Raw genomic sequence first — 21,928 nt, 5'->3', positions numbered from 1 at the left:
AGCTCAGTGCATTGCCCTACTCCTACAGAAGCTTATGTGCTATTTCCACAGATAAAATTTGTTAAGTCCCTTTCAGCATTATTTTCTAAATAAAAAGTCTCTACATATTTTAGTAAATTGTCTCATAGAATCATGATACACTGTCTGAGAACTGTTAAGTTAAAATGACTTATCTTTGGTCATCTCTGCTTTATTTCCCCCTAGAAGCCTTTAAGCCATTCACAGCATTCCCTGACAGAATGTGCTGGAATACTGTAATATGTCAATTAACTACAGTCAACCAGCTGCTAATACTATTTCTCCAAAATGTCTTCATTATTAAAGAAAAGCACTGTGGTGTGGCAACATGCTAGAAGACTAACTGAAAAAGAAATTATGAGCCAGTTCTATGAATAATTATTTTGCATTTCCTAACACTTTCCTATCACATTAATTAGTACAGTAGTGTTTTAAGATCACAGATCCAATTTGACCTCTCTTAGCAACAGCCCACAGAGGCCACCTGGCCAGTAAAACCCTATAATTCTCATATATTTTCATTTGATGAAGTTTTATAAATTATACACCATCTATCACTTTATATTCATAAATGTTTTCATTAACCAATGAACATTCCTTCAAAACACTTTCTAGAGCATTTTGAATAAAATATCTGGAAAAAAAAGGTAAGAGCTCTAAATGACTGTATATGGCGTTACTTACATGGGTGCTAATTAATCTAGTCAAAAAACCTGGGATATGACAGCCCTGGAGTCTACTATAAAATATATAGCCTTTTTTGCTTGTACATCATTAGGTCAAACCTAGCCCAGGTGATGAGAGTCTGAAAGCAGAGAGCAGCTGGGGCTGCTTGGTGGCCAGTGTGAGATGTACCAATTGTCTCAATCTAGTTCTGAAGTGACACGTGTCACCACCACAAAAAAATGCTCCAGGAGCTGGCAGAAATTGACACCCTTGTTGGCAGCCTCAGTGGTGGTGCCAAAGGCTGAAGAGGGTTTCTGATTGCTCTGTTCTTTTGCTCACAGATGCTGTCATTTCTGATAATGCTGACATCTCAACACATCCACAGCCCAACATGCTTCAACCCCTCCCCCCTTGCATCCTGCCGGGCAGTGTCACTACCTTGGGGCAGCAAAAAAAGTAAATTACCAAAATGCCTTAAAAGGCACATATAGACTGTTCCTAGAGATACATTCTAATTATGTTCAAATCTTCTAAACAAATGTAAGCTTGAGCAGTAATGCAGTTCATAACAAACAACCATAGATCATTAAAACATAGGACTGCTGTGTTGTAGTTCAGAGATAGTAAATGGTTTGATAGCATTTCATGTTCAATTCTGTTTTAAATAACAGCTGTCTGTGCTTCTCAGTGTCCCTGCAGGAGGAAAAATCAAAGCTAATGCAGAAGAAAATACTGCTCCCCTCCTCCTTTCAGAAAGGAAATCTTTAACTACTCAGTCAATTCAAATCTAAAAATAACTGGAGAAAAATACTTGGCAAGAAAAAAGAATGCCTTACTAATTGCATATTAATTGCTACACCAAATTGTAACTTTCTTTTGCACTAGCAAGTAACATCATTTGTGCTATTATAAAACTCTCAAGAGTCCTGCCAACAGAGAATGTGCATGTGAAATAATTGATTCAACCTGTCACTTCCCACAGGGTCAATAAGGAGCAGCTGGACTTGAAATCAGTACCTAAGAACAACAGCTGCAGCAAACAAGATAGACCCAGAGTAGGGGTACAGTCTTTGTTTCCTCTCTCCTGATCCAAAGCACTCAGTTAAATGCCCAGGCAAATACAGCAGAATACAGAGAGACAAGTTCACCACTCACACAGGGCAGAACAGTGATGACTTAAAGGGAAAAAATGCAAAGGCAAAGAAGGTACAAATGAGGGGAGAGCAAGACATACTGAACCTGCCAGATCCCTGTATCAAGAGATCATTTTTATTCTATGCAACTGCTCTACATATATGGGACATCCAAAATCCATTTGAGCAGCCATCCAGCAACCTTCAGAAACTAGGCTATCTGGGAACTAAGAAACCTGGTTCAAATAGCTTCTCAGCACTTCACTCCTAAAGTTCCCACAATACGCTAACTAAAAGACAGTGTCAACCTACCTTGCTCCTGCTTATTTCCAGTCCTGACCAAAAGGGAAAAAAAACCATACACACTCTTCATGGCTATCCATGGCTCAACATCTGCCCTCTTTTGTCAGGCTTAGCTCATTGGAACAAAGGAGGATCCATTTTTGATACATACAAAACATGGGAGGTAATAATAAATTGCCAATAAAGACAGGTAACTGACCATTTACATGGAAATCCCAGTTCACTGAGCAATCTGACATTGAAGCAATATTTATACATGTTATTACTTGCCTATAAAGAACTCTTTATTTTCTTTAATAGTCTCTGAAAAATTTTAGTTCAGCTTCCCTCTCAGCTTCTGCTTTATGGAGGCATCATACAAGCTAGATTTATTTTTGTAATGCCCTGGCTATAAATTGCATGTGATGGGGATTGTCCCCTACATACATCTCTGTCTCAAAGTGTGTCTTACAGAATCTGAAACATCACAGTCACAATACCTAGTGCTAGTAAATATAAAACTATATTTTCTGTAAATACTTGCACTTTCAAGATGGGAGTGAACTCAAGACTTTTGATCTACCCCCTGTAGCAAATGCTAACACTGCCATCATTAAAGATACTAATGCCTGCCCTTCCTTGTTAGCAACTGTGATGTAAAAATTCTTTCACTGCAAAAATGCTCTCTCTGCTAAAAATCAAGAGAGTTTTGGAGAATAGTGTTAGTCTATAGAAGTGGACCCACTGGATTCACACTTAGAGCTTTGAATTAGAAGCATCTTTGATAATCTCTGATATTGAAGGTTTTTAGATACACAATTCTGCTTCAGTACTAACAGTACTTCTTCAGTACTAACAGCGTGGCAGGCGCTTTCCAAATATCCATCAAGACTCAGACCCCATCCTGAGAAGCATACCTGCATAAGCAACCCGGAGTTACAATGAGATTTTATTCTCATATGATATGCCCCATAAAAATTACACTAGAAAAAAATGCCTAGGGTATTCTACAAATATAAATATGTATATGAATTAGATATTGCACTTACGCTATATAGAATTGTGTCAATGTTCTTATAATCTAACAAAAATCAAGGGCAGTCGTGCCTCAACTGTCTGAAGGGAAATATATTTACTTTGTAAATATTAAATATTTACAAAGTAAATATTAATATTTACAATGAACTTAATATGGTGTCTGTAGCGAAAGATTTTAACAGGGAACAGAGAGCAGTGAGGCAACAGAGTCACTGTAAAAGTCAGAAGAACTAAAGCATATAGAATGTTGTGCTTTCTGAAACACTTCCCCATTGTGAGGTTATCATCATACAGACCGTATATTATTAGTAGGCAGTCCCCAAAGGAAGATGTTTGTTTAAATGTCCACAGGGAAGAGACAATCATCTGATGAGTATGAAGAAATTCTGGGGATTCAAAGTGCTGTAAGTTGCTTTCATATTAGGGCAAGTTTTGCTCATTCGCTTCAAAACGTTAAGCAGCAGTGCAAGTTCAAAGACTTCTTCCACACATGGAAAAGACATTTGACACGTACTCTTGCAAAACAAGGTGAAAGTAAGAACAACAAATGAAATTAATCAAATATGCTGCATTTTAGCAATAAAACAGAAGTTACACGTTTACATCTCAACTCAAGTATAAGACTGACTATGCAAATAAAAGACTAACACTTTTTAACCTTTTGGCTTACAAAATCCAAAGGGACTTTAAATGAAAAGTGAAATTTACAGAAGGAGAGGCTGAAAGTCACACATAAAACCCTTTCCTTCAAACTGAGCTGGATTGAGGTTTACATACACAGTCCCTTGTGTGTGGAAAAGCTGAATGGGAGAGTCTAGAAAAGAATACAAAACCTGAAAGTCTCTTCCTCACACCTCAACAAATCCAGGATACTTGGAGATGGATTCACAAAAGACCCTAGTTTCTTGCAAAGAAGAAGAAATCAAAGAGACCCTTGTCCCCTTGGATTTAGTGTGCATTGATCATGTGGATGAACATGTTCTCAAGTACTACAGAGTATGGGCAGTGTAGCAGCATGTGGCATTTTTAGTCTAATAACAAAGACAAGACGAATATACAAGCTCAGAAAAGTTCAATACTTCTGGTTCATAAAAGCATCCCAAATTCAGTTTTGGTAATATTAAAATGTACTTCTGAATCAGGATTAAGACACACAACAAAGTGGAGAGAAACAGGCAATAGATTTAGGCTAGACATTAGGAAGAAATTTTTCACTATGAGGGTGGTGAGACACTGGAACAGGTTGCCCTGGGAAGCTGAGGTTGCCCAGCCTGGTAGCATTCAAGGCCAGGCTGGATGGAGCTTGGAGCAACCTGGTCTAGTGGGAGGTGTCCCTGACCCATGCAGAGGGGGTGGAACTAGAATGATCTTTAAGGTCCATCCCAGCCCAAACCAGTCTGTGATTCTATGACTTGCAAAGCATAATTGCAAGTCAAATCTGTGTTCTGTGCCATGGTAATTTTCATTTCAACTGTAAAATTATAGTGCTTTTAAACCTACTTAATTCTGCTTTAACCCTCAGCTAGAACTTGTCTTCTTAACCGCTGATCATTTTCCAGTTATTTTGCTAATCCTAAATAAATTTGTCCTATTTTTTACTGTAAAAAGGGAAAAAAAAGACTTCAAAAAATGAATCAAATTCAGATTTAGTAGCTGTAAGCAGCCTATACTAGTAAAATCCACCTTCACCCTGATATCTCGTGAGATACCAGGTTAAGATCGAGGTGAGAACCTGAGCAAGTCTTTTTGTAGCCTTTGTTAATAATTCTTCTCAGGAAGCACTGTTTATTCCCACTGAAGAATTTCATATCTCACCTAATTTATCCTCCATTTTTTCATTAATTTCAAATAAATGAAAGAAACACACAGTATCTCCTGAAGTTTAAGTAGGATGGCACTACACATCCTTAAGCTGAGCTCACAGTTGAATTTAAGCAAGTTTTTCTGTATTTATTGCCAGGTATCTAATCTTGAAAGCCCATCATTATTCCCATGTTTCCACAGGTTCCTATTGTCAGTGCTCCCCCACAACCACAGTGCTCTTCTCATCTGTTCCGTCATTTAATATATAATAGACCAACCCATTTTTCACCTGTACAGTATAATACAGAACCTATGAAGTATGTGGCAAATATCACCCAACCTATTAAATGTCAGAATCATATATCTGAAACTATATGTCAAGATGCTGTAGTCTAGTAGGAGTAAACTCATTCTATTCTATATGCACTTGTCTATTAAAATACAAGAGGTTTCATTTTGGTAGAAATATGATTGTGAACTACTGCTGATGGCTAACATGCTTGAAGATGATGGTGGGAGTTGGCCAGATAAAATCTCAGATGGGAAGACAATATAACTCAATAATTTTTTTCCCTTTATACTTAGCTGGCTTGTACCCACTTAGTCCTTTGTAGGGTGAGCTCCAGTATAAGATTTGCCTAATACATTTTTAATATTATTATATATAAATTTTATGTATACGTATCTTTACTCTCACATGCCACGTTGGACATTCTGCTTTGGGGAAAACTGTAGGCAAAAGAACTGAATTTAAACCAAGCAGAAGCGGCAGCTTTCCAGAAGCAAAACAGCTACGTGAGTTTATTGGAAACAGAACACCAAAAAGCAGACATCGTATGCTCTGCAGGATGCCAGGAAAGTGCCAGCGAAACAAAGCGTGTGCTCTTGGCTCCTGTGGGAGGGCGGCTGCCCATGCCAGCAGAGTGGCTGCCCTTCCCTCCGCACTGCGCGCTGCGGCTGGGCAGGCAGTGCAGCTGGCAGCTGTACCCCCCAGCCATGCCTGCCTCCAGCACATGCCAGGCTGCACAGCTAGAGCCACCTCCAGGGCACTTGGAGAGGCCCAGGTCACACGGACTGGTGTTTCTGGTCTGCAAAGCCTGGAGAACACACCACCTAAGTGCCAGTTCACAGAACTGAACCCTGTGGCTGATAGAAATACCCAAAGCAAAGACATCCTCTGCTGGCTGTGGAGTAGAGGGCTGGACACTGGGCTCCCTGCCCAGGGCTTGTGCCAAAGGGACTCTTCCCTGGTTTCTGCCAGCACCTTGATGAGGCCTGGGTGGCTGACTGGCATCATGGACAGAATTGAGCTGGCCATATGGTTTATCTGCTGCTGGTGACTGCCTGGCCATGTCCTTCATCTACAGGCAGCTTCCACAGCAAGTCTCCCAAAACTCTGCCTTCATGATTAGGGCCTCCTTGCAAACCTCCGTAGAGTCAAAGACAAACCTTCTTACCCAATCTTAGCTCAGTTCCTACTAAGGTCCAGCTGTAATCCACAGATACAGTTCAGACAGGCATGAAAGTATAGCAAAACTTAAATCACAACAGACTTATTAAAATGAAGGGCTGAGAAGCAAAATAAGATTATAACATTGATTTCTCTGCTACTCGTTAATTATTTTACCCATGTATCTTGCTACAGCTACATGGATTGCAATTCCTCATTTATTTATTCCTACATACCCATGGGGTGAGGAAGACAAGGCAATTGAAAGACAAGAGCAGAAGGGTATTATCCAGAAGGGTAATAACAACAACTGAATCTCCCCAGAATGAAGGCTGGAAATCAACTGCTTTGGGCTGATTTGACAGGCCAGTTGAAATTATTAGACTTTATGGCTGGCAGGCAATACTGAAAAAAAAGTGATGTTATAATGGTTTTGTTGTTGGTAATTTTTTTTTTCTTGTCATGCAAGAAGTAACAGAATGGTTTTATTTATTTTTAAAGTCTGTTCATACAGGTCACTACAGTATCCAGGGCCCTCCAACTGTGCAGAAATCAGGAGAACAACTCAAAGAAACAAATAAAAATCTCAACCCTGATCTAATGCCTAGTAGATTTCTTTGAACCTCAAAATATTTTTGGGTGAAAGGGTGTCAGGAAGCCATGTGTTCAACACTCCCCCCTCCTTTTCTCATTTGGGTCACAACTGAGTCTCATGGGACATCAGTCACATGGCATATTCACACCAATCAGGAGCTCTAACATTTCCTTCCAAAGGATGCCTTCCTGCTTTTTTCTCAATAGCTGTATAAAAAATAACAAAAGCTTTTAAAGTTTAATAAATAAAGCATCATGCGTGATGGACACAGGCTTTGTCTTCTTTGCTTTATCAGGCTTCTACCTGAATAGTAGTCTGAAGAACATGTAAGAAAGCATTGCTGCCCTGGCAGCTTACTTATCAGTTCAGAAAATTATTTGCCTGTTGGGATGATAGTTAGGTTTGGGCTTTGGGGACAGCTCTGAATCTCTTTGAGCCCAGGGAGAGAGCAGCTACACAGAGCCAGTAAATCATTTTAATTTTGTACAAGTTGAAAAGCATTTTTTCCTCAACTTCAGCTAGATGACAGTGGCATGATGGCTGATTTTCATTTCAATCAGAGCAGCATATGATTACCACCTAATTAGAATGTAGAAATAGAAAGGAGATCATTTTTTAACCTACCCGAGAGAACGGTGCTGGGGGAGGGGAGGAGATTATGTTAATCAAATGATACTGGCATATAAGAGCTACCAAAATAGCCGCCTGAATTTTTATCAGCACCCTTACTGTCCTTGAGGAGCTGTCAGTGGCTTCAATCGAAACCTGTATTTTCAGAGCTTTATTTCTGAGTAATAAATACACTCTAAAATAAATACATGTCACCGCAGGCCCAAACTTGTCATAAAAGATATCACCTTAGGCATAAATATCTACTTTTTTCTTTTTTTTTTTCAAAATTATGCATAGAGTTTTGTTGACAACTGTAAAACTGTAAGCATCAAAACTACCCAAGCAAAACCAAAAGTAATACTATCTAAGGGGGAGTTGTTTGCGTTATTTCATTTTTAAAAAAATAGTTGCTTTCATTAACTAAATATTGTCAGCTAGTTACTCCACTCCTTTTTGGAATAAATGCAGAAACTTATTTGCTTTGCCCAGGGGAATATAAACTGAGGTTTCATTAAAGGAATCTGCATCAGACAACATTTTCCAAGACACACTGTCTCCATCTGCATCCTTCTCTAGAGATAAAGACAAGACCTCATCTCAAGATGCCACTTTGTTTAATTGTCTCTGAAGAACAAAGAGCCAAAATTAGGTCGCTGAGACCACCAAAGGGAGGGAGAAGAAAACTTATTTTTTTAAATTAATAATAAAATTATCTTTCAGGGAAGCAGTCTGCAGAAAAAAACAAAATTGGATTGCCCTGATATCTTCATGGGCTCAGGAGGTAAAAGCAACTCTTTGTTAGCTGTCTGACCCAATTTTGCAGGGAGAGACATCAGAAATGGTCCCACCCTGCTGTCTTACACCTCCTTGGTATATGCCTACACAACATAATACTGCATAGCACAGATACAGCCAGACTAAGGTGGTACCCAAATGGATGCCATGGAATGCCACACTTACCTGTAGAGAGTTGCACATGACACAAAGGTGCTGTCATGTGAGCTGATCCTAAAATAAAGCCCTAGTGCTTTTAAAATCTCACTGAGGCAAACATAAACTACCTTGCCTTGTGCAATACAGAATAGTGGCAACTCCTTTTTCTCTGTCCTCTCAGGCAGTGGCTTTCCAGGTGGCAAACACAGAGTACAGCTGGTTTGCTGAGCCTCTCAGCTGCTTCTTACACTAGAGGAAGCTGCTTCCTCACTGTCCTGCTCTGGTGACCAGGAGACATCAATCAGGGTAAAAAGCTCCTTGAGGACAAGAAAAACAGCATAACCCATGAAGCTCTGCTTTCTTAACACAGATCTTCCTTTCCTTAAATTCCTACATAAATTCATAGAATGGTGAAGGTTGGAAGGGACCTTAAATATCATCAGGTTCCAACCTCCCTACTATGAGCAGGGATACAGGCTTTATCAGCAGGATGAAAGTCCTTCCAGTCATATCTACAGTCCCCATTCAGGGAGAGTTTCCTCAGCTCTCTCATATGCCCACAGCTCCTGCTGGTGAGGATATGGCCAATCCCTGCATATCACCAAGGAACACATGCATATGGAGATGTGAACAGGAGAGGAAATTTCACTTTACCTCAGTAGAGGAAAATATTGTTATTTGGATGAAGCATAGTACAAAATGAAGCACAAGTGCATGGCGCCCACGTTGCGGTGTGTTTAACTCGACAAACCAGGCGTTTCCTTCTGAAAATTTTTGTCATGAAAAGTATAGCAAAAGCGAACCTGTCCCCACCCCTGATCCTCAAAACCAGAGTTCCACTAATTTCAACCGCACCAGGATTTTTCTTATCCTGTTTTGCTGGAAATGTAGAAATATTTATTGGCAGTGGGATGATGCATAACTACTTGCTGAAATACAGGGATCTAAATACCATGTACTTCAGGCAAAATGAGAAGAAAATAATCTCTTCAGTAGTGATTCGAATGAAAAGGAATCAGGGATTTGTTGATTTATTTTCCATCTATGTGCTTTTAATCTGCATCAGTTATTTCAATAGAACATATATTGCAATTGCACTTCCCTAGTTGTTCTTCTACTGGGGTGCATAATAAATGTTGTAAGATACTGTGCAAGAGAAAGAACAATACTTTGAACTAAATGTGCTGTTAAATTAAAGTCTTGAGCAGTGAAAAAGTCCTGAGGCTTTTCATGTCAGTGACATAAGGTAAGGCATACACAGAGCATTTTTTATTTTTCACCCTTTTGAAAAACAGCCTGGTACTGAAGTAAAAGCAAATAACAATTTCTAACATCACAAATGTTTGAAGATACTCACCACAACAAACTCAAACACAACACTCTCCTCACCACCCCCAAAAACATAGACAGTCCAGTAGTTAAAGATGACACAATTCTTTTGTGATGTCATTATGGGAAATCAGATGGCAATATCTCAAATTATGCCAGAAAGAAACATTCTGAACCTAGGTGATTCTCATCTGGCAAGGGGGTTGGACTAGACGATCCTTTGAGGTCCCTTCCAACCCCTACCATTCTGTCATTCTGTGATTCAAAGAGCTTAATGTGCGTTTTTAAATTAATGCCAGTGTGTAATTTCCTAAAGGATGGGATCCAATTTTATTTTGTGGACTGAAGACTTCTACTAAACTTTTCAAGCACTTTGTGAAATGTGAAAATGCAGTTTGCTAAAGAGATAGCCTAGGTGGTCTGCAGTAAATTAACCCAGTACTGCTGACTGTGGCTGTTCTTGTGTGTTTGCTCCAAGGGATTTCTATGCTAAAGGTACAACACCATTTACCAGCTTCTAAACTAGATTTGCCCTCTGGCTGCCACTCCGCAGACCTTGGTGTAAAACATGGCCAGAAATTAGTTTGACTGAGTTGCATTTCAAGACCAGAACAGTCCTGTGTGTTACCTACAACTAAGTCCAAACCATTACTTAGATTACTGTTGTTCTTCCCTAGTGGACTTAATGTAGTTAAGTTTTGGGCTGCTAGACTATGATGGCTGATGCCCTGCCTAGCTGGTGTTCTGTGTTCAGTAAATTACAATAGATCTCTCTCTGTGTTGCTTTGTAACAATTAACCTCAGAAAGGAGCTAACTCCATTTGCATGGTAATGAGACATTCATCTGAGAGACATCGGAGTTAAGCATGCTAATAAGATTTTATACAAACACCTGAGGGGTCGAGCACAACAATGGACTTGAATAAGAAAACCTTTTATTAAATGTAAATCACTTTTCATGTAAATACTATGACAGAGAACTTCGTAGGACTCTAACACACTGGCAAGAATGGGGTAATTTAGGTTGTATTTTCAGACCTGAGGCTGACTAAGGAATATAGCCAACGATTTACCTATATTTTGAATTAATATCAGTGTGGATAAAATCCTCATTACAGCATCAAAGGAGAGAAGTACTGCAGGAAGGTAGAGAGCAGCAAACAATATTGCCTTATCTTTCACAAATTTGTCACAGTTTCCTGGGATGCAGGAAGGCAGATAAGAAACTGCTGCTGTAGAGCACAACAAAAGACTTACAAATTTGTCAGGTTTCCATTTTACTCACCCATCTGTTTTTGCCAAGTGTATTTCTATGTAGGCAAATTCCCTAGTGAGAAGGTTATACTTCTTGCATTCATTCAATCAATTTGCATTCTATGGTCCAAGTGTTTGAGATCTTAAGGCAACCAGTACGAGACATTACTGGAGGATAACTGGCCACCAAATACCTCTGGGACTAACGGAGCAGAACCTAGACAGGATTTCTCAAAGGCAAGGCAGATTGCACAAGAAGGAATGAAGGGAAGAAGCTGACTTTGATTGATTGAACTCTTGCATGGCCAAGTGCAGGAGGCCTCTTTCATTCAGGAGAGGCTGTTAGCAGGACACACTGACTCATTTTGACAGTGCAGCCAGTGTCAGAGGAGTGGTTCTGATTAGTGATAACAGTAGTGAAACACAGGCAGCCCTCTGAAAAGCTGGCCTCGTGGCCAACCATTAAAGGTTTTGCTCCTGGACTAGGACATGTAAATTTAAATATTCATTGGGTGTAATGGGAGTTGCTCTATCTTTACAACAGAAGTTTACAGAAAGGACTATATCATATGGTTATCTACGGTAAGAAGAGACTACGTTGCTGAGACTCAGAAAGTCCCTTTCATTTCCTTTGCTGTACAATGAGGTACTTTTTGGGAAAAGTTTGGGTGATGTATAGCATTATTACTGAAAGCCCAAAACCCAATCCAAGGGATTAAGTGCACACAATATACAAGAAATCTGATTGACACCCTGCACAGAGCTATGTCAGTTCATTCAAACCAGATGAACTATGTTGTTAACCCCATCAATCCAACAGCTGTGTGCTTCAAAAAGACACCTTTCACTGTAGAAGTTACTGCTACCTTCAGTTGAATTGCTAAGCATTTTTACTTAGCTGCTGCTGACCTATTTATTACATGTAAAACATGCTAGTATGCCAGAGCCTAAAACTCAAGCAAGTAGATTGCAGAAAATCCTTACGAAAAGGAGAAGCTTTGTAGAAGAAAGTACAGAGCTATGGATAAGTAAACCCTTAAACGTACCTTGTCTGAAATCTAGTTCTCCACTTCCTTTGAAAATTAACCTTGGGAATGAGCTCTGAACCATTGTATTCACTGATATGTAATAATTGCATCGAATGCATCACATATATGTCTTCAACTTCATCAAACAGCATAAGACCTCAACTTGGTGAGTTTGAGATTCAGGATGTTAGGAAACATATAACAACTATTAGCTATACTTGTTCACATTTGAAAAATAGCTGTGATATAAGCTCAGTAGGATAATTTTTAATCCTTGAAGAAACTACAACCTGCTCTCCTGAAACTGAGGATAGTAAACTTGCTTCGCTCCTTCCTTGCTGCCCTAAAGATGCCGATTTTGACTGTGTCATGGCTGTTACAGCTTAGTCTCCCATTAAGTATTACATCATCAGCCAGCCCATCTCTGAGAACAAGGTCCAGCAAAGCACCTTTTCTTGTTGGTTTGTCTACTATTTGGAGGAGGAAGTTGTCATCAATGCAGTCCAGGAACTTCCCGGATTGTTGATGCTTTGTTGTGTTGCCCCTCCAGCAGATACTGGGGTGGTTGAAATCGTGCATGAGGACCAGGGCATGTAAGCATGAGGCTGCTCTTATCTGCCTGTAGAAGGCCTCATTAACAAGGCCATCTTGGTCTGGTCGCCTATAGCAGACCCCCCAGTATGACAGCTCCCGCCCCCTGTCTTCCCTAGGTGCTGACACCTAGGCACCTATTGTGTTAATAAAGACCGCCTAACCAAAATACATTCTTTACAACACAGATCTCTAAGTCACAGGAAGCTACCAAGTGCTCAGTGCTGCAAAGAACCAGTGTCCAAACATGTATGCAGCCCTTAGCGTAGCTTTGGGTTTGAAAACACCAGCTTACCATTCAAATCTCAACATAGTGTTTCTTTTCAATTCAAAGCTGGTATAAAAACCAAAACAAACCACATAACACTGCTAAATTCATACCCTCATGTATCAGATTCTTGTGACAGAAAGGCCCTCTGAATATATTGCTAGAAGAAAAACACTACTAATTATGTCCCTGAACCCACTGCTTCTCCACTGGATGCTTTGTAAAGTATCTTCAGACAAAAATACTTAACAACTCCAGCTGTCTAAAATCTGCTGGCTGTCATCACGAGGAAACAGGCATATCTTCGGTCTAAGACATGACTATTTTATTTGTTCTGTCACTTCTCTGTTGCATTTCTCCCATTCAACACTAGGAATTATCAGCCTGCTAAGAACTGAAAACAACAAAATGGAACAGGGAGCTGTGGAGATCATTCTGTTGAAAGCATTTCTTTTTGTCTTGTAAAAATAATCACTATTATACTGTCACTGGAAGAAGACCAGTCCTGTAAAAATTCACAGTAGTATCACGTATTTAGTGAATGCTCCAAGGAAAATGATCGCCTAACTGTAAGCAACCCAAAAATTAAAGAAAATAGAAAATACTATCATATAGCTCTTTACTGTAAAGTGACCCCTGAACACCACTGACCTTTGGTGGCTGTTTCCACTGACAACTGTTATATACGTTTCCTTTCAAAGAATCTCCTCATTATTACACAAAAACTCTGACGCTCAGAAGCAGCTGAGGAAGAGAACAGTCTTCTACTTTGCCAGGAAAGATTATAATGCAGAGGAAACATACAGTATGGTTGCAAACAAAGGTATTTCCCTTCAACTCCAGTGTTGCTTTTAAATATAGCACTCTTCCTTCGGCTATATTTTCCTGACCCAATTTCATTGGTCTTAAGACTAAATAGCAACAGACTTTGAGGCTCTAGCCTGTGTTTACTCTTTTGACAGTCTTGGAGTCAAAGACCATAATCTCAAACAAATTGGGAAATGTATATTTTATTCCATACCTCATTGTGATTCTTGCTTAGCCATTCCTTAGTAGTGTTTAGGGCAATGACAGCAGCAGGCTCATTTGGAAAACCTAGAGACAGAAGAAACAACAGATAAATAAAAGGCACATTTTTTTACATTCATAAGAAGAAAAAAATCTGGAACTTTTTTTCCATACGTTTTGGGGTTCTTTGAGATCAGAATTGGTCAACTTCCTTCTTCAGAGCCTGGTATAAAGGTTTTAGGTGAAATAAATTACTTTTTTTTTTTTTTTTTCCCCAGCTAAATAAATTGAAAATAGGGCCAGTGATAGGTTATTGGATTTTTAAAAATATTTTTTCCTTTAAACTCTAGTTAGGAAAGCTCCACAGATCAAAGGAAGTAGATAAAATAGAGAGCTATACATGTGTCATACCAGACAGGCAACAATATAACACATACATCACAGAAACAAATACTAAGCTTTCATGGCATACAAGAAAAATTCAGGCATTTCTTAAGGCTTGCTTTCTTTAATCTATCTGTCAGCAAAACTATACAACACTATGACCCCAACACTATAGGCCATATAAGGATAAAAATGTTTGAGTTAGAACTCTCTTAATTTATTACCTAAAAAATAATTAACAACTTTGGAAATTAGGTATTCATGAAGCCTAAGCATATGAATTGCAAGCCTTATGCTGCATGATATACTAGCAATAGTAACTCCCCCCAGCATTAAACAATGTCAGAAATCTTTCCAGGGATACAGACTTTTTGCTTTGATGGTCTCTATCTATCAAATCTAAAGATGCTTTCATTATTTAGGCAGCCTCAATTTAATTTTCCTTTAAATTCCTAACTTGGGGGCAGCAAATCACTTTTGTGAGGATTTAAAAATAAAAACCCATAAGCAGTATGAATAGCTCTCAGTAGGTTAGATTAATAGAAGAGTCTTTGAAGAGGTGGAGCTGTAGCAACAGCGTACAAGAAAGCAGTGCAGCTCAACAGAAACCGTAGTGGAATTTGGCACACAGCTGCATACATAGAGTCTCTGTACATCATACATCACCCTCACACCATAAATGAAAATGCAGGTGCTGCAAAAATTAGTAGGTGTATCCAGCTTTTTGACCTGGCACATTATCCTCCAAACTCAGACCTTCTTTAGACCTTTTTTTTTGTGCACTGATGAATCAAATCCCCAAAACATTACTCCTTCTAACTTGACTCTGCAAGGATTTTGTCCAGCAGCATGTGCACTGTTTTGAAGTGCTGGATGATGACTATCCAGCAAAAGTAGCAAGTCAAATAGTCAACGTTTGAGTAATACAGACATTTAGCATGTGCATCCTTTGCATACACTTCTCAATAAAGTATATTTTTAAATGTTTTCAGATACTTTTTTGCCAAACAGAAAATTTGCTAAGAACCTACAAGTATTACTGTGGATACTTGTGCTGCTGCTGAGAAAAACAAATTCTTATGACATTTAATAATGCTGCTGATCTCCTCAAAGCATATGTCTTATGACACAAACTAATGAACACTAATGAAACCCAAAGCAGGGACTTCCAAGAGCCTCACATTTTCATCATACAAAATAACAGACCTCTAAGCAGACTGTCTGCTTAAATTAGAAATATGCTATCTAACAAACAAGGACTTTGTAACAGAAATTCTGTAGCCTTAGTGTTGTAGATCTGCCTGGACATACAATGAACACCATGCAGAGGGAGAAACATATTTCAGACAACTGATACACTGAATGGTTTATTTTAGAACAATTCTCCTTCCAGCAAGATTTAACTTCGCAGGCTTATTGTTCTCTCCCTTGCAGCAGGGGGTTTGCCCAAAACTGTGATAAAGCACTGGCGATTTTATAGAATCTCTTTATAAATTGTACATCATTTAGAAAATTGCTGCTGTACTAACCAATCTTAAATAGAAGCATACCTAGAAAACGGAAGTTCAACTACTCCTAAGTAACCACAGTGTAAAAGAAGTAGTTCAGCAACCAAAACAAAAAAGCCTTGAATTCTGTGTATGATTTCAGATAATAGTGTGAAATCCATAGATGCTTTTTATGATCAGTTGCCGAAGGGGGGAACAAATAAAATTAGTATTTTACACACATTTCTGATAATTTTAATGAAAGAATTACCTTATTGGCTTTATGCAGGAGCAGGATGGAATTTAGCCTCCTGTTCCATACCTGGCATCAGCACAAAAGACCCTGTGTCTCTGATTCTCGAACAAAAAATGTTTAATAGGACTGGGTTAAAATGAGATGAAGTAAAACGGGATCTTTTAAAACACATTTTTGCATTGTTTTTATGTCTAAGCTACATTTGTCTGCCATAACACTTCTGGTCAGCTCTCATACACACACCCATTCCCCCTTTCCACTTTCCTTTCAGCGAAAAAGCAATCTCAGGGAGCACGTGGGAATCAAATTACTTGAGAGAAATGAGCTCGAGGAGCCTCACAGTTAACCGACTGCTGGAGCAGCAGCTCAGGCAATTCTGGCTAAAGGCTCAATTTCACAAAAGATAAAACAGGTAAAGTAATAAGAGTGACACTGGCCCATGTTACTGCAGTGAGTGCTCCTCCAGAATACTGAACAGAACAAGGGCACTAAAAGGCAAAGATGCCTTAGCTGTAAGGTATGGGCAAGCACAGTCCTCTCTAGGACTCCACTGGGTTTAGTTGGCAGAGAAAGAGGTCACATGCCATGGATAGGTGTGGGATGAAACCTTCACCCACTCACCCACAGGCCTTTAACTTGGACTGAGCTTCCTACATTCTCCAGTGGCAAAGCCAGTATTTTGGCTTGGTAACTGTCACAAAAGCTCTCATGTCTTTGCCCAGTTGCTTCACAGCTAAAATGGTACTCTGGACAGGACAGCTGCCTTTATATATGCCTTTAGAAAAGTGAGTGCCAGCTTTAACACTGATTTGAGTACCAGCACCAGTCAAGGCACAGCTCAACTTAGAACCTTCCTCTCCTTCTCTTTGCATGTTGGTAGTAGATGCATATACTATTGTTAGACACTCCAGTGTAAATGCTCAGTTCTTTGTGCTTGGGAGATTTAGCAGAGAAACATTCACACTACTGTGTCTGTTACTGTATGCCTTATTTGTCTATGCAAACATCTGAAAAAATGTTTACTAGAAGTTCTTGAATGAAAAACAGTGCAAAATGGATTTTCACAGATAAAATTAATAGAAATCTATTAAAGGGACTCCCAAATAGCATGGAGATGCTGGTAACTTTATCTCTTTTACTGTGCTCAATCCAATGCTGTATCTTATTAAAAATGTCTAACTTTCAATCAGGTAATGCCACCTCCCCATGAAAAGCCCATTAACAAAGCATAAGTACTAAATAATCAACCTCTACTATTATACAGCTGATAATGATGATAACAGATTATATGTTATTTTATAATACTAACAAGCAAATGTCAATCCAGAAAATCACTTCAGTAGCTGCAGGGGTGTTATAATTTGTCAGTTTAACCAAGATGCTTAATGTTTTCCGTAAATCAACTCATCCTGGTAAAAAAGATCTGCACCTTTATTTGTTATCACAGACTAAATGCTAGACAGGTTTTCATTAATTTAAAATGTTTCTTTCTCTATGATTTCTGAAAAGCTCATCACAATCTTAATATTCTTATTTTCCAGTTGTAATGGTTTCAGTTTGAAACAAATCATGAAAAGAACCAAATGCACATCAACACAAACACTCATTATCTGTTGCTCATACTTTCTCAGAAAGTATCTACTCTGGCATGCTTGTGCATATATCAAGATGCAACAGCTCACAGACTGTTCCCATGTTTTAAATTCAAAACAGAGTCCCATTGTTTTATCAACATGACTGTCAAAATGTAGTAGCTTCCATTTATTTAGTTTATATAATTGTCAATTATGTTTAATAATATATAAAGGATGCTCTTCAAATAGTACCTCAACAGTCACATTTTCGAACTACGGAAGTGTACCAAAGGCCCTCTCTACAGTATGACAAGTTATTTCCACCATTCATCAAGGATTTGCTATGTGGGAATTATCAGCAACAGATGGTGTTGAAAATAAAGACATTTTCCAGCTTTCTTTTTTAAAAAAAGGAAACGAAAGAGAGAGAGAGAAAAAGGAAAAGGCACTAACCATTTCTTCCATATATATTCTTAAACTCAGCATTGTTATTGATGCTACAAAAGCTTTCTGAATCACAACAGACGTGGATAACTGTGCTTCATTATGGTCATGTGGGTTAAGGCGAGCTATCGATAAGACACGAATCATAACACTTCAGCCTTATCACTTTATGACAACAAAAGAAAACAAATGAGATACACAGCCCAATGTGCCTGAGGTGGGGTTACTCAATATGTTCACTCGCCCTTCAGTTGTGAAACTATAATCTTGCAACTGATCCCATATAATCATCTTGTCAAAGATGTATTTTAGTAGTCAAAATGAATTGGCTCATGCTGGGTTGATTCCCATTACCATGCTAAATGTGGCCTCCTTAGAAGCAGATATGGCAGTATTCTACTAAGAAGCTTAAGTTGTTGATATTTTTGAGCCTTTTTTTTTTTTTTTAATATAACCATGGTCACATGGTGATTGGGTAGACAAGCTGACAAACTGTTAGGTTGATAATTTTTTGTGGACTCTTGCAATCTGGAAAAAAGTGCCCTCATCTGGATCAGCTGCATTGAAGACCAAAGAGCAGAGCCATGAATCTTCTGCTAAATAGCCTGCCTTGCCTTATTGAACTCATTCAGCCAGAGAAAACCTTATTTGCTGTCCACTCAAAAAGTAACTCTTAGAAAGACAGTGAAATTAAGTACTATGAAAAGCCAGTAGCCTTTCTGTTACCCTAGTTACCCCAGGAAACAAAGCTGCACATATTCACTGTATTCCTTGTAGATTGTGCTAGAGTAATTAATTAGCATGCATATCAAAGAAAGAAAAATGAGACATTATCTAAATGCATAAACAAAATCATTCTTCTGAAGAGATTGTTTTATGTCTTTCAATTCCTCTCAAGCAAGGAACATGCCTTTTCATTTTCCTCAAGTGAAAAATTCAGCAGCAACAGGAAAACACATCCAGTTCCTGAAGAATGATTGCCAATTGCATTCAATTGCTGACGTGATAAAGAGGCAGCTGGCAGAAGATGGTTAATAAAGAAACTCAAAATAAACATCTTGCAAGTAATGCAAGAAACAGAACGTCACTGCTATGATGCAGTGACACAAAGCAGGTACAGTACTGAAACAATGGAGAGCCCCCTTCTTCATTCACAGAAATGCAATGGGTAACTCTGATCCCTGGTTAAGTCAACCAGGATTAATGCTGGCACATTTTAAACCTCATGCAAGTCAGCAAAACGAAGACAAATTGCAGGCCGACATGCACTGTCTCTCTTGACAACAGGGCTGGTTCAGCCTCAGTTTGTCAGACAAGATGCCCAGTGTGCACCCATCACTGTGCCGACTGACACTGGTCTCTTGTCTGATCAGCACAGTGATCCACCTTCTTCTACCCCTCAGTCACTTTTTCTGTACAAGTTGCAAATATGGACTGAGCTTATGGTTGCAGTCAGAGAGAGGTCAGTTACGAGAAGGGTGGCTATGGTGCAAGAAAAACTACAATTTCATACCATGCTTCACTTCACACTCTACTACATTGACATCATAAAATTGTCTTAACTGTCAGCTGAACATAGGCACATTCAATAATTATTTAGGTCATGTGAGCAGATAGAGGTTTGCACTACATGACCTTTGGATTCCACTAAATTAAAACTAGATTTTAATTTTACCTAGCTGATTGATATTTTTTAGCACGGGGGGGGGAGTTTTACTGAAAACGCATTTACACTTGAGCTTCCCTGTGAGTTTATTGCAAGAGGTATTACACAAGGATTCTGCAGGAGAGCCTCATAACTGCAAGAATTTAACTTTTCTGCAGCTATCAACAGATTCATTTTTTTTTTATTAGATGTCAGGATTTTGGTTTAATTCTTTTTTCCAGCATTTACAGGGAGCATGCTTGCAGGGGCACCACATCATGGATAAACAGGTTCTCTATCTTGTAAAAAACATAGCAAGCAATACTCAGAGACTGTCTGGGAAAGCTTCAGAGCTGTGCTGTTCAGTGGAGCTCTGCTGCCTGTCAGGGTATTTGTAATGCCCATGTGGAACATTAAGGCTTCAAGCTGAGCATAAAAGGGGAAACAGCAGCAAGCTACCAGCACAACACTGAAAGGGAAAAGATCTCTCTACTCTGGCAATTAGCACTCATATGGTAAGAGAAAGAATACAGAATGCAAATGCAACTGAGAGATATACTTACACAGGTAGTTTCACAATTATAAAATCTACCTATAAGAGTGTATATGCAACATTTTTGTTAATTACATAGCCCTTTAGACACTTATATGCAGCTGTTTCTGAGCTCAAGTACATCATTCTTCTTAAAACACACTATACACCATATCCAGAACTGCTATTCCAGAAAGAAGTGTTGTACAGAAAAATGTTAATTGAAAAAGGTTTCAAAGTGTAGATGAGCTCCCTAATGCAGAGTAGTTCATTTTCTACTTATCCATATATAGCAAGCAAGTTTTTAGGGTGGCAACATAATACAGCAAAAGTAATTTGAAACAAAGTGTAAAACACCAGTCAACTGTGAAATCTCCCATCATACACTGAACTGAACAGCAATGGGGTATTGGCTTCATTGTAGGTATAATTCCAACGAGGTTAAATATTTATTCTACCCACCGATTTAAATAAAAATGCCTTGATGTTCTCTAGTGAAGCAATATGTAGGGAATCAATCCTACCTTTCTGAAGTGTCTTGCTAATGCTGCAAGAGATAAAAACCCAACAAAACAAAACCCTCTACATCCACACACTCTGAATTCCACCAGAAATTGGCAGATTTTCTAAAAAAATGTGGTCTAAGGCAACAATGCTTAACCTGTACTTGACAGTATCCCAGGTCTTGCTTGACATGCAGTGCCCCTAAGCACTGAGGGAAGCCTAAGCATCCAGAGATCTGCTGTTCAGCAATAGGAATAATGATCCTAGACCTCACAAAGCCTGATGGAAATCCATCTTGCATTTGATTGCAAACTCTAATTGAAGGCTTTCTTGAAGCTGAGATATTCGCAACGTGCCTCTTCTTGCTGGAGAGTCCCTGATGTCTACTAATCCATCTGCCACTACAGGCTGGGCAGGTGGAGAATGGTGAAAAGTTGCTATGAGAGGCTCCTTCTTCTCCCTGCTGACATGATCTTTGTGCAGACAGTGGGAGCTGGGAAAGCATACTGGGGGTGAAAGAACAGGAGGGGAGGGAGGGAGCACAGGGCCTCTTGCTGCAAGGTGGGGTACAGAGTCTTGGGGAGGAGGGCTGAATATGGCAGAAACAGTATCAGGGCTGTTGACTTCTTTGGAACTCTCAGTATTTCGACTAGACTAGGCAGCACATTAGGACCTGGGGATACATGCGTATGTAAAGGATGTGAGGGGAGACAAGCTACCACAGCAAAATGAAGGGAGATGACAGTATAAAAAGTCTGAGAAACTTCACAGGAATGAAACATACATAGGAAATACCAAAAAATGAAGTAACAAAGAAAACAGCCAGTGTTGCCAGCCCAAGTCTACCCTGTAAATCACTTCCACCACATTCAATTGCTCTGACAGCTGCAACCAAAGGACCTAGTTGGATTATCTAAAGCCAACAGAGTACTTGGTGAAGGCCATATGAGTACAAGAAAAAACAAAATAATCTGACATTACTTCTACTGAAGCACAGTTCTCATCTCTTCTCTAAGGGAAATCAAAGGTTTCCTAAGACTACATAAAGAAAATCAGCTGAAATGACACATACCTGCTCCTAGTAGAGAAGAAAA

The 21,928-nt window shown here is 39.1% G+C and overlaps 1 protein-coding gene across 1 annotated transcript in view; it reads right to left on the bottom strand.

Moving 5' to 3' along the window:
- The window catches only part of MACROD2 (MACRO domain containing 2), an 895,210-nt gene that overhangs the window by 252,449 nt on the left and 620,833 nt on the right, over positions 1-21,928 (bottom strand). Inside the window, exon 7 of the mRNA XM_010000182.1 lies at positions 14,022-14,095. Within this exon, the coding sequence (XP_009998484.1) occupies positions 14,022-14,095 (74 nt within the window). The remainder of the gene's footprint in view (positions 1-14,021; positions 14,096-21,928) is intronic.

Source organism: Chaetura pelagica, unplaced genomic scaffold, assembly GCF_000747805.2.
Source record: "Chaetura pelagica isolate M959 unplaced genomic scaffold, ChaPel_1.0 scaffold336, whole genome shotgun sequence".
NCBI classification, from domain to species: Eukaryota; Metazoa; Chordata; class Aves; order Apodiformes; family Apodidae; genus Chaetura; species Chaetura pelagica.
The sequence above is the reverse complement of the archived record's forward strand: the minus strand, read 5'-3'. Positions and strand labels throughout refer to the sequence as shown.